This window comes from Haliotis rubra, unplaced genomic scaffold (genome assembly GCF_003918875.1).
Source record: "Haliotis rubra isolate DU_JTF1 unplaced genomic scaffold, ASM391887v1 Scf42, whole genome shotgun sequence".
Lineage (NCBI taxonomy): Eukaryota > Metazoa > Mollusca > Gastropoda > Lepetellida > Haliotidae > Haliotis > Haliotis rubra.
In genome coordinates, this window is record NW_025767102.1 from 3,087,895 (window position 1) to 3,102,782 (window position 14,888).

The 14,888-nt window shown below is 38.1% G+C and overlaps 1 protein-coding gene across 1 annotated transcript in view; it reads right to left on the reverse strand.

Annotated features, from left to right (window-relative positions):
• The window catches only part of LOC124288524 (muscle M-line assembly protein unc-89-like), a 185,524-nt gene that overhangs the window by 111,140 nt on the left and 59,496 nt on the right, over window positions 1–14,888 (reverse strand). Inside the window, 2 exon segments of the mRNA XM_046725046.1 lie at window positions 2,338–2,504; window positions 8,476–8,697. Coding sequence (XP_046581002.1) covers window positions 2,338–2,504; window positions 8,476–8,697 — 389 coding nt within the window.

The window sequence follows — 14,888 nt, forward strand, 5'->3', positions numbered from 1 at the left end:
GACATTAAATCTTGATTAACAGTTTCCCCATAGTACCTACACCATTAAGAGTGACTCATGCTGTGTTTCGATACTGGTATGATTTAGTTGTTAAAGAAACCCTGCATCAATAGCTCAGTGAAATGCACAACTGGGCTAGTGAAATGTACAGCGTTGCTTACGAAATGTACAATGCTACAGCTGTCATCTAAAGTGCCTTAACACAGGCATAAATAATTCCACTGATAGATATACACAGCTGATCGGCCAATAAAAATATTGATCAACCTGATCCAATGTAGTCACAATAACTTTTATTTCAGTCAATATTTCTTCAAAGGCAGAGACATTCGAGAATAATGATACATGTCTCACAAGGTCAGTAGGAAAAGAATGACCATCGTCTTTGTCGGCTGTTTTGACATGCTTGTGCATTGCAACTCCTACGTAGGTTTCATATTCTCATTATAAAAGAGGGTAGAGTTTGGTTTAGGATGTGTGGGTTGTTACAGAACCATTGTGAGAAATTTTTCTTAAATATTATGAATTTCACTTCAATGCAACAAAAGGCATGGGTGTGGCTCAGTTTTATTGATTTGTCTACAGTAAACAGCAAAATTGAATACCAGAAACATAATTTTGTCAAGAACAGAGAAAAGGAACTTTATTCTGTTGTCACAAGTGGAAAATATTTCAACAATTGATGAATTAAAACTATATTTACAGAGGCGGAGGAAATTCAGGAAATATGAAAATAATTATTCCAAACTTCATTGTCAGGAAGATAAGGAAACAACATGGTAACCATGAAACATGAACATGTTCTGTTAAATACATACTGGTAATGTTAACTGATTTGCATTTTGCATGTTTTTAAAAAGAATATAGCTGAACTCTTTTATTACCTCGACGAAAAAGCAAAACGATCTCTTCTTGGAACATAAAATGGTCAGACAACTTCCAAATATATAAATAAATATATTTGTTCAGACCTTTAAGTACTTGTTTCAACATGGACACTGATACCAAATAGTTATCTCATACAAACACGTACACTGTCACTCTGTAACAAGTTTGACACAACTTTAGGACAACTGTGTATATTTATGTTCAAGTGATCCACAGGGTTCTCACATCTGTTTACTTGTTCCCTTTTGAATTTAGTGTATAATTACAAAAATACCTTCACAACATCCTAACAAAATTAATTTGCTGTTTTTTTATGTTATTTTAATTTATGTCCATGGATACAAGGTGCATTTTATCACATAAACTTACACATCAATGTCAAGAAAACAAAGTATATTAGGTTAACGTCATCTCAGCAGATGCTTCATAATATGTGGCTGTAATGTCAGCCTTCATCTGTATCTTTGAGCTAAATTTAATCCTATTTAATTTCTGAATCCCCATGTTTGTTTAAAGAATTCTTTTGTGCACTGTATATACATTTAAGTTTACAGACAGACAGACAGAATATTTATTGCAGTCTCACCCCTGTTATACATATATACAAACTAATTAAACATATATTTACATAAGGGGCATTCCATACGGAATTATGAGAGACTAAAATTCTTTAAAAATTGCATGTACATGTATTATGAATAACAATAATTAAAAGTTATATAATACAGATTTTCTCCTTTTTTTACATATTTGTACAATTTACTTTTGTGCAAGAAAATGTATCATGTACTTTATGTAGTATACATAAATATCATCCCAGTTTTAATAATCACTATTTGTCAGTGTTCACTTAATGCATTAGTGGCCCAATTCACAAAGCATTTTGAAGCATTATAATATTCGTAAGCCCTAGATAAATGATATAGTTACGACAGCTCGTAAGCCAACAAACTCCTTGTGGATTAGGACCCAGGAACATATTTTTATCATTCCGTTTCAAATTTCTCTGGGTGCCGTTGTACAAGGGCATCTTAGCACTAAGGTGATTGTAGATCCCATACCTTAGGAATGACTTATGACAGTCTTAGTGCTAAAGTTGTTTTGTACAAAATGCCCCTGTTCCAATGGTACTCTAACACAAGTGAGTGAAATTTACGCTGCACTCAGCAATATTCCAGCAATATGGCAGCGGTCTGTAAATAATCAAGTCTAGACCAAATAATTCAGTGATCAACAGCATGAGCATCTAACAGAAGTAATTTTGAGGATTGGAACTGAAAAAACATGCAACAAAAACAGACAGCCAAAAAAGCACCAATAACAGACTCACCTGAAAACCAAAATAGGAAAAACAAAAAAGAGCCTGAGAACAAAGACGACACCCCATGCTGCCTGCACGATGCACAGAATGACGGGATGCAGGAGGGAAGGAAAATTGGGCAAACTTACATCCACTAGCTGGGATTGTTTCTAACTCGGTGGGCTGCAGCATCGACTTACACTGACTTCCTCCCTTCCTCTTGTACAGAGATCGCACCAACCTTACGCTGCCGAACCGCTTGAAGCGCTGGCTTACATGGCAGTAGAACCACTCACATGACTGCAGCTTCAGCTCCCTGTAAAGAAGGAAATATGTCAGAAAGATTTACAACATTATAATACAGCCCCAGTGAGAATACAGGGCCCCTTTCCAAAAAGAAGGGTTGGAGGGGTATCCACACCGAAGACCTGGGTTTGATTATCCACAAGGGTACAATGTGTGAAGCCAATTTCTGGTGTCCCCTGCCATGAAATTTCAGGAATATTGCTAAAAGCAGCTTAAAACCAAACTCACTTACTCACACATAAAAGAAATTGCATTGTTGCGACTGTCCTAAGTCTACGTGCAAGTAGAGAAGTTACATTTATTTTCGGGCTGCGATTGCTATGTGGAACACAGCCCTGAATCAGAATTGATCCGAAGCAACCCATATGTGTCGTATTAGGCAAAATAGTGCATCAGGAGGTCCGACTTGGTTTCTAGGTTCATTGAGTGTGATGGGTACCTTATGCATGTTGCTCATGATGTCAATCACTTGCTTGTCTCTTCCAGATTAATTAAAATAGTCGTATAGATGGAATATTGATCAATGAGACAGCAAACAAAAGAGAAACCAAAGACGGCACGAGGGGATAATTAGGGTGTTTCCCTGAAGAACAACAATTCAACAAAGAATAACAAAGACATAGATGATTACCACTTGTAATCATGTGTAAAATGAACTCTTGATCATCTTCTGACCAAGGATCAAAGCGAAGGCAATTTTAATCCTAAAATCAGAAGATCCTTGCACCACAAAGGGATGCAACTCCGGGATGATCAAGGAGTTGTAGCACCTTACATTACACCACACTAAAAGTATGATTACATTGTACACCACAAACAGTCATAAACACTACAAGCATGTTTGATGCTACAAGAGTGAGTGAGTGAGTTGGGTTTTACACCGCTTTTAGCAATATTCCAGCAATATCATGGCGGGGGACACCAGAAATGGGCTTCACACATTGTACCCATGTGGGGATTCGAACCCGGGTCTTCGATGTGACGAGCGAACGCTTTAACCACTAGGTTACCCCACTTTAACCACTAGGTTACCCTACAGCCCCGATGCTCCAAGAGGATGTTACATGAACATGTGTACCAAGCTTTTCAAACAGATAATTACGAAACCTCACATGATGGCTGATCCAACATGATTAACTAAGAGGAAGACACTGATATTTCAATTACTTAATCACCAGATCTAACATCGTGAATACTTACAAGTTTGTTTCTGCTACATTCTTCAATCACCCATGAATGCATATGGCCAATACATGCGAGCATGTCTACTTTTACAAAAGACTGACTGACTGAGTTTGGTTTTACGCCGCTTTTAGCAATATTCCAGCAACATCACGGCGGGGGACACCAGAAATGGGCTTCACACATTCTACCCATGTGGGGATTCGAACCCGGGTCTTCGGCGTGACGAGCCAACGCTTTAACCACTAGGCTACCCCACTGCCCCTTTTACAAAAGAAGCGAAATGAGCTCATGTGAATCAACTTGACCATGAATGAATATTGCATGAGCACTACTTTTATCCTGGGTTGAAAGTGCGTATAGTCAGTGCGAGGTACAAGAGTGGCACAATGTTTCTTGCTGTATTTGCTGTTTGTAGTTTAAAGCTGCACTTGGCAATATTCCAGCTATATGGCGGCGGTCTGTAAATAATCCAGTCTGGACCAGACAATCCAGTGATGAACATCATGAGCATGATTCAATGCAACTGGGATACCATGACGTACGTGTCAACATGTCAGCAAGTCTGGCCACCCGATCCCATCAGTCGTCTGTTTCGACAAGCATGGGATACTGAAGACCAATTCTAACCCGGATCTTCATAGGTATTTGCAATGAAACCAATGTCACCCATGAGGATCCTGGTTAGAATTGATCTTGTGGCCATTCCACAGTTTAACATGGATACCCCACTCAGACGCAGCATAATAATAATAATGATAATGAGGGTACCTGTATCTCGCAATACTCCACACCACAAAGGGGCATGCTCAAAGCGTGCACAAACAGCACAACATTATTACCCCAGATTACCCAAGCTGCTTGTTAGGCGCTAGAAGGTTATAGTCACATGACTTATCCCACCAGGTACCCATTTTCTGCTGGGTGAACAGAGGCAATTTTAAACAAACTCACTTGCATAAGGTGAGACCACATGTATCACAAGGTGAGGTGAAATTGGGTTTAACGTCGTGCTTGAGAATATTTCGCTCATATGACGACGTGCATGCGTGTGTATGTGCGGCTGCTTGTACTAGCCCAGACTGAAGCTGGTTTTATAGTGCTAGCCCACTGAGATACCAAGCCGCAGTGAAGCATGAATACCCCACTCAGACACATTATACTGACTCCGAGCCGACCAGTCCTTGATGTACCCATTAATGCCGAGCACCAGGCAGGGACCAACAAGTACCATATTTTAACGTCTTTTGGTATGACGCGGTCGGGGATCGAACCCGCGACCTTCCGCTCTCCGGGCGGACGCTCTAAGCACTACACCACGGAGGTGGTTACATGTATCACATGTGTTTTGCAGCATACAGACTCTAATCTGACCAGTCCTCTTTTTTCCCATAATGCAGAGCAGCAGACATAGAAAGAAACTTATTTACAACTTTTTAGTATGACACAAACAGAGATCCTAAGTCCTTTCAGTCTGACACTCTCACCAATGGATCACGATGGTGGTTGTATATATTTGAAGGTGATACAAAAACACAGATCATACATGAACATTTAGAATTTTCTGTGTTTCATCTTCTTTTTATTGTTTGGTACAACGTTTCAGGGCTTGTTCTGGCCCCATGATCAGGTAGAACTAAATAACAGTAACGGTTATTTCTACCTGATGATGGGGCCAGAACAAGCCCTGAAACGTTGTACCAAACAATAAAAAGAAGATGAAACACAGAAAATTCTCTATGTTCATCAAATAGCATCTTCTAAAATGCCAATCAAACACAGTTCATACACTTCCCCAATGTAATGATGATGCAGACATTCCATCTCTTTAGTTTCATCATTTCAGCTACAACTGGAGTCAGTCATAATTCACCTGAATTTCATGCAGATATTACCATACTGGTGACTGCAAACATGGGAAAATGGCAACAAACACTTGTCAGATCTGGAAACATACCTCATCTTGTCTCATGATTAAATATTTTCTACTCCCAAGAGAATGTTTTCCCATCAGGAAGTGGGAGACTGTCAACTCTGAATGGAATCAATACTGAATGTTTGTGCCATGCCACTGTAGGCTGGCAAACCTTGCACTGACATTTCAATTTATTGTTGCTACATAATGTCACACTATAAACAAATCGTTTTAAATTAAGTGAGTGAGAAAATGTGAGTACCAAGCATCTCTTATCTTTAGTGTTATTTCCATTTATTCAGTTTTAAGATAAAATATCCTTTTCAATGGGAATACTGCCAGTTAATGCACTAAGTGGAGTGAGTGAGTGAGTGAGTGAGTTTGAAAACATATTTCCCTTAGCATGAATAAAGCAAGGAGTGATAAAACATCCTTTTCAATAGGAAATACTGCCAGTTAATGCACTAAGTGGAGTGAGTGAGTGAGTGAGAAACTATATTCCCTTAGCAGGAGTAAAGCAAGCAGTGAATGCTATTTCAGGCAATTGGGTTTTCTGATCCACTGACATAAAATACGGCAAAGTTAAAAGATAATTAAACAACCTTTCTAATGTCGTTTCATTACAACTGAATCAAAACACGTAAAAATGAAATTTCAGAATAAGTTATTATGACATCCTTCAATTTAGGAGATGCATTGCAAAATATAAAATGTGAATTTACCGGTAAGTGTTTGAAGAGATGTAGACTGATAAATGTTATGGTCCTTAGACATGGCATATACTCATGGAAACAAATAAGGGAACACATGAGAGTACAACTGTTCCTTTATTCTTTTCCAGGCTTCTTCACAAGGTATGTATTGCACTGTGAGTGAAATTCTGGACATAAATAAAGGAACACTTGTACTTTCATGTGTTCCCTTACATTACTTCTATGAGTATATTTGTTTCGCAGCTGTTTGTGTAGGACAAAGGCAACATCGATCCCTAACATTATTAAGTCAAAGTGTGTTATTTTGTGGGTTAGAAGTTTTCATGATTAAAATATAAAATAATGGAAACATGGATTAGTACTTTTAAATGTTGTCATCAAGAGATTGTGACCTTGACTGTATGTTTACTAGAAAATCAATGGTGCCAACTATAGGATTTGCTTGCCTTAAAAAAATAGAGGGCAACATCGTACAAGATAGCTGCTCTGTCAATATCACATTTAAAATTCATCTTTGGAATTCGCATTGTGTATTTATAACTATCAACCCTTCCTGGGTTAGAGATTCATGTGACAGTGGCGAGATAGACAGTGAAACAATAACGATTATTTTGGTACAAATCAGGATACCAAAACTCTACATATGATTAATTCAGAAGCTTAACATTATATACTAACATTACATGAACAATAAAGCATCTTCTACTTTGATGGCAATGTCACCAGTAAAACACAAGCACTGCCAAACCACCATTAGTGAGTTTAGTTTTGCGCCGCATTCAGAAATATTCCACCATTATAACTATAAAGTATATGAACTTGGAACTTTTTAATTCATAATTTGAAATTTTAACTGACATAAGCAGTATATTTTGGATCAAATATTGCCCCTAAGGTCTGGATAATTCACTCTGGGTACAATAGTACCCATTAAGCTCATTAAATTGTTACAATGAAAGAGAGACTCCTACAGTGGTTCTACAAAGGAAGGACATGAATTTTGACTTCTTAATTGATTCGGAATGTTTTGGTGACAGGTACTGCTGCCTTGATCACACAAGTGCGGCATTAGCACTGAGTGAACAAAGCAGTGAACATTCATGTCAATCCTGTTTCCACTGATTCTGCAGCTTCTGATCCCACAGGAAGACAATAGATACAAAAGACTTTTTGTGTTCTGCATTCCCAAAGTGGACAAAAAGTGAACCAGAAAAACAAGTCTCTGGAAGCCATTTTGTACCTGCCTATAAAACTATCAATTTGCCTTAGGGTTGTATCAAAATCTCATTTCATTCCCTGGGCCAGTGGATAGAAGAACATGTTGCCTCTCATTTAAGACAATAGGCTCAAAACCTTCCCTGTTGTGCAGTGCCAAAGTAGAGAAAGAGTGAACCAGAAATACAGGTTTTTCAGAAAGACATTTTACACCTGCATATAAAACTGTTAAAGGACAAGAAGATTTCATTTCATTTACTGACCCCGTCGAGTAAAGTGAGCGAGTGAGTATGGTTTTATGCCGCTTTTAGCAATATTCCAGCAATATCACGGTGGGGACACCAGAAATGGGCTTCACACATTGTATGTATGTTGGGAATCAAACCCAGGTCTTCAGCGAGACGAGCGAATGCTTTAACCATTAGGCTACCCCACCGACCTCAGTGGAATTAAGGACACGATGTTGTCTCTCATTTTATGTATGTCATGTTACATTTATGAGGACTCCTTGTTACTCAGATCTGCTGAATAATAACTTCCCTTTTCAGATAAGCAAAGGTCCAAGATTTTGATGACCACAACAAAACAAGGGAATGAAGTTCATCTTAAGTCTTGATGCAGATACATTGATAGGTTGGACTTAAGGAAAGACTTTATTCTGAAATATTTCTACTCATAACCCATTTCAAAGGTACGACACAAATTTTACTGTCCAGTGCAGACAAGGCAAAGCCAACAAGCATGAAGTATCTAAGACTGATGTTTGGCTGGAATTTGTGCTTCCACATTTGGTTTCCAACCAATGTCCAACTCAAAAAGATCCCATTCTTTTCAAATTCAGCCATGATTATGGTGGCATACAATCACACCTACATGACTTAAACATTACCAATACCAATTGCCGCAAGGGACATTACTCTAATCAAATATGTTCAAAGGGGGATAACTCCACAAACCTTTCGTTGATGCACTGTTGACATGAGTATCCTTTAAGCTTGTCCTCATACAGGCTGCAGGACTTGCATACGTTATACCCACACATTTTGCACTCCTGCTTTCGGTTGAAGATGTATCCAAACGTACGACAACAGCGTATACAACAGTTTTTGTTGAATTCATCTTGCTGAGTGAGAATGGTTGCCTTGCTTTCCTCCTTACGAACAACTTCTTCAATTTTGCTGAAAAAAAATAAAATAAATTTTAACATCAGTTAACACAGAACTTTTCTCATAATAACCCCAGATGACTTTCACATATTTAAATGAGCATAAATTGAATAGAACATAAGTTTAAGTTATTTAAAATGGACCAGAAAAAAACAAGGGATTGTTCATAATTCATGGCTAGGGGGTGATGATGATTTCTATGGAGAAGCAATGACCAAGTCACTGACCCCCCTAAAATTTATAGAAAAGGTGACCCCACTGCATGTCATGTACAAAATCAATGGCACCCCCAAGTATATGTGTGTATGAAATTGATGACACCCCCAGAATAAAATGGGTGAAACCACCAACACCCCTAAAATCATCATCACCCTGCAAGCCATAAATTATGAACGGTCCCTTACATAATATGTACTAAATTGTCACACACAGACTTAGATTCAGAACTGAATTTTGTATACACCATAAAAGATGTTCAACCAGTAACAATGGCCCTATTCATTTTACTTATCTTAAGTAAAATTTGTTGCTTATAAATTACACAGTGTAACAACTGACGGCATCAACTGATCCTAGAAACTGGAAAATAAAATAATACCTTTAACAGGAAAGGTTTCAGCTGAACAAAGTTATGAAACACAAACAACTATACAGCACATCACAACCTCAGTACGACTGAATAAATCAACATACTTTTGTAAGCAGCTTTTGAAAGAAGCAAAGGCCCTTAATATAAAATCAATTCTTTCCTAAAATAAACTTCAGACAACTGTTCATTACTAAAGAGATCATTTTGCTTTGTTTAGTAACAAATTTTTATCTGATCACATTAACAATACCATCTCTTACCATCGCCTCCAAAATATATATATCGGGTGTAGCATAACAAACATTGTCAGAGGCATGCGTAACAGAATCTTGTAGATAACCACACATGTATATAGCCTTGACAAATGTAATGGACCCCAAAACACACCCTGTCACCCTGCACGTTTTAACAAAGATTGACTGTATTGTATAACTAGGTATTTACAAGAAGCCTTGAGCCATAGCTAATGTACAGCTGTGGTCAGCGAGGTGTAGCAGGACTAACCTGACGAGTAATTGTAGTGAACATGTATTGTGTAATCTCAGTTATTGAAAACTCTTTCAACAGAGATTTGTGTACCCTGAGTGGGATTCACAGTTGGATGGCTTGAATTAAGAAGGTGTGTGGCCTCACAGCTTTGGAAAGGCAGTAGAACCTGTCTGTTGAGGAACTGGATCATTGGTGAATACCTGTGTTACTGAACTGTGAGGTGTGAATGGTTTTGGTCTTGACCATCTGTACTGAAGAGGTCAGAGTGATTATAACTCCTTGGTTGGCTAGCCTCTATTTGAAACTGTTTATCTTAATACTGGTTTATAGGAAGATTTATGCCATTACTGATGGTTAAAGTTTAGCAGTTTAATGTCCCTATTTGTGGACATGACCACTGTTAGGAAAAAGGGTCACAAGAAGGTCAGGAATTCAAATGGACCCTATTGTCAACAATGATGAGTTCCCAATGAAAATAGTTCAATCAAGAGTAAGTACTACCAGTCTAATTGTATCATGGAAAAAATCCTTGTTCCATGGAAATACTTTCCTCAGAGAAATGTAGTACACAAGAACAATTTCATGACAGGAACAATTTCATAACAGGAACAATTTAACAACAGGAACAATTTCATAACAGGAACAATTTCACAACAGGAACAATTTCATAACAGGAACAGTTTCACATTAGGAACAATTTAACAACAGGAACAATTTCATAACAGGAACAATTACACAACAGGAACAATTTCATAACAGGAACAATTTAACAACAGGGACAATTTCATAACAGGAACAATTACACAACAGGAACAATTCATAACAGGAACAATTTAACAACAGGAACAATTTCATAACAGGAACAATTTCACAACAGGAACAGGTACTCTTTGACATTTCCACCCTTTCTCCCAAATGTGTCAAACTGCAGAATTCTTTGGGGTCTTCTTCATAATAGTTTGGGGGTCCTCCACAAATATTTATGTTTGTGTTCAGTCATCTAAGGTGCTGCAGTTTCCAATAAAAGTTTGTTTTTAACACTGCACTCAGCAATATTCCAGCTATATGGCAGTGGTCTGTAAATAATCAAGTCTGAACCAGACAACCCAGTGATCAACAGCATGAGCACTGATCTACACAATTGGGATACGATGACACATGTCAACCAAGTCAGCAAGTCTGACCACCCGATCCCATTAGTCGCCTCATACGACAAGCATGGGTTGCAGAAGAATTATTCTAACCTGTATCTTCATGGCTGCAATGAAGGGTTGTGTAAATATCTAAGACTGTATCACTTAGGCTCCATCACACATTAAACTGACATGCAGTGATATCACTGGAATATTGTTGAAAGTGGCATTAAAACCAAACTCTCTCATTCACTCACAGCTGTACAATAATGTCAGGGACAGATTTTTTAAATAATGGTGTTAACAATTTTAGCAATGCCTATGGGAATCAAAGTTTTTGATATTCATTAAACCTTCTCCACAACTAAACACATTTGTGTTATCATTATTGTTGAAAAGTCTTTAGCTTTAAATTACAAACTTTGTGTGATTAATACCCTGGTCTGTCGAGAAACTTGTCAACCTAACTTACCATGTTTACACTGGTGTCATGTACCTACAATCATCAGATATTCTATAAGCCAACCCTTTGACAAAACATCCAGATGTCTGATCTAACTAGATCTATCTCACGTCTTCTTCCATACATTGTAGACCGCCTCCGTGGTGTAGTGGTTAGAGCGTCCGCCCGGAGAGCGGAAGATCGCGGGTTCTATCCCCGACCGCGTCATACCAAAAGACGTTAAAATATGGTACTTGTTGGTCCCTGCCTGGTGCTCGGCATTAATGGGTACAACAAGGACTGGTCGGCTCGGAGTCAGTATAATGTGTCTGAGTGGGGTATTCATGCTTCACTGCGGCATGGTATCTCAGTGGGCTAGCACTATAAAACCAGCTTCAGTCTGGGCTAGTACAAGCAGCCGCACATACACATACACACGCATGCACGTAGTCATATGAGCGAAATATTCGCAAGCACGACGTTAAACCCAATTTCACCTCACCTCACCCATACATTGTACATATTTGGTCATTCATTGGTCGTTCATTAAGTAGAGACAATAGATGAACAGGACTCAACCTGATCTAGACTACTCATAAGGTAAAATAAACTGGAATTAATTTGATCCAGGTAACTATTGCGTATCCTCATGCTACTTTTACAGTCTATTATTGTGCCAGTTCTTAAGGGACATTGGTGTCAACATACATTGGACATATGTTGATTGTCTGGACGTGTAATCCAAGTTTATAACTATTTTAGTAAAAAATATTATTGAGATCCAGAAACCTGATTGCTTGATAAATATAGGATGTTATATGAGTGCCCATGTCATACTAATATAATGTTTACTACATGAGTGCCAAAATGTTGGTATTTCCCGAGCGAGAGCGAGAGATATACTGATATTTAGGCACGAGTGTCGTAAACATAGTATGATATGGGCACGAATATAATATTCTACTTGTTACCGAAGTCGTCAAATTGAGGAAAATAAACCCAAATCTACTTCAAACATAGGCTGGCTACCCGCCGTCGCCGTATGTACAACGCGATGTCACAGAAGAAACGTGGCGTCATAGCATTGTTAGTGGCGTCACATCACCATGACAAAGTGATATTTTGCCCTAGGAGCGTATGAAAAATATAAACCCAGATATTTTCGTCCTCGTAGGCAATAAATGAACAATATTACATGGTATCTTTTGTGCTTAGAATGCCGTTGACAAGTTATATTGAGCTTTGGCGTGGTTAACTATTTTGGTCAAAATAGGATGAAGATCCAGAAACCAGATGCCTGTATAAATTATAACACAATTCCCTCAATAAATGATTTGGTTAAAATAACATCAAGATCTGGAAAACAGATTCCTGGATAAATTAACAGTGTTATACAGTATCTTATAAATACAATCAAATGGATAAGTAATACAACGTTTTCTGACATACTGGGAAGCTAAAATCACAAAATGTGATTGAGAACCAGAAACCAGATTCCATGTTAAATTAACAATCTAACATATCAGCTTCGGTAACTAATACCATCTCAAAGCATGATCCAGTTTTCAGTACAGTTAACTGTTTGGTTCTATTGTCATTGAAGAAACAATTACTTACCCTTGACACGATAGTCTTGGTGCAATAATGGCTATTTAAAGATGGTCGACAAGAACGGTGTGGATTACACAAACCTATATAAAGCTGTGATCAGTACCAGTCAAACGGGTTAAAAAACAAGGAAGTAGAATCAGTCAAGAAAGTAGAGAGTTGGTGTTTCCACAGGAGTGAGTGAGTTTAGTTTTACGCAACCTATAATAAGCAATATTCCAGCAATATCATGATGGGCTACACCAGAAATTGGCTTCACACATTATACCCATGTGTAAATCAAACCCGGTCCTTGGTGTGACAAGTGAACGCTTTCACCACTAGGCTACCTGACCGCCCCAAATGGAGTGAGTGAGTGAGGTTCAGATTCATTGGTTTAAGAGCTTCAGTCTCACGAATACTAAAACATTTGTTTAATCTCAATTGCTATGAGCAAACCAACATTATGAAAGTCTAAAAATAAACTCATCCTTAAAATGCAATTTATAAACAGCCCAGTTAAAACACAAAAGGAATATCTTCCAAAAATCTTTAAACATGTATCTGAAAACAATCTGAGGCTGCCACAAAAAGGTATTCAATAGTCATACAATGCTCTCAAAAAATTTCCAAACAATTCCAAATTGCATTTTCCGCTTGTTTACTCTGCACCCTTGCCCGTGTTATCACCATGGCTACAAATTACAATGTTATCTTCCACAAACATTCCTTTATTGATGGTCATACTTCAACCAATATCGACACTGCTGCAACCTCAACTCTCCATGAACATGTCATCATGACTTGCCTTAACTCGCGATTTACACTCAGGTATGACATGCATAATCTGTTAACATCTGTGACGTTGGGGTAGCCTAGTGGTGACAGCATTCACTCGTCACGCCAAGGACCCAGGTTCAATTCCCCACATGGGAACAATGTGTGAAGTCTATTTATAAATGGTTCTCATGATATTGTGGGAATATTCCTAAAAGCAGTGTAAAACCGTACTCACTCACTCCTGTTAACATCTCATGTCTGATAAGAATAAGTGAGTTTAGTCTTACGCCGCTTTTAGCAATATTCCAGCAATATCACGCCGGGGGACACCAGAAATGGGATTCACACATTGTACCCATGTGGGGAATTGAATCCGGGTCTTTGGCATGACGAGCGAACACTTTATCCACTAGGCTACCCAACCACCCATATGTCTGATAAGAAGAATTTAGCAAAAAGTGCTAGGTAAAAATTGTTTTGGGAAAGATTATTCTTGAAAACATGCCTTTGACCTATATCAAAGGCACAACTCGACTGACACATGCTATACTGCCAGTATTAGACCAATATGATGACGTCAGACCAGAGCGCTAACATTGAGGCACAGTATCAAATCATGGTGTCAACAACAGGCCACTATGTCAATATAAGATCATAGTGCCAGTACTAGACCATGGTACCAATATTTAAGAACATAGTACCAATTGCAGATCTTGGCACCAATATTAGATCATAGTGCCAATACTAGACCATGGTACCAATATTTAAGAACATAGTACCAATTGCAGATCTTGGCACCAATATAAGATCATAGTGCCAATACTAGACCATGGTACCAATATTTAAGAACATAGTACCAATTGCAGATCTTGGCAGCAATATTAGATCATAGTGCCAATGTAAGACCAATGTATGCCAATATTAGACCAGAGTGCCAATAACGACTTTGTCAATTTTATGAAAGGTTATCAAAGTTTCAGTCTATTTTCTTTATTGTTTATTTTTTCAAGAAACTCAATTTCTGGAAAAAGGATGTTGCCAAAATATTTCTAAAGTCATTTAAATTGTTCCATATTAACTTTTCAGTTGCCCACAATGTAGGCAAGGCAAGGCCCTAAACATGGACAAAGGGACTTTCATGTCATGACATCAAGTCTATACAGCTTGTATGAAAGACACATGT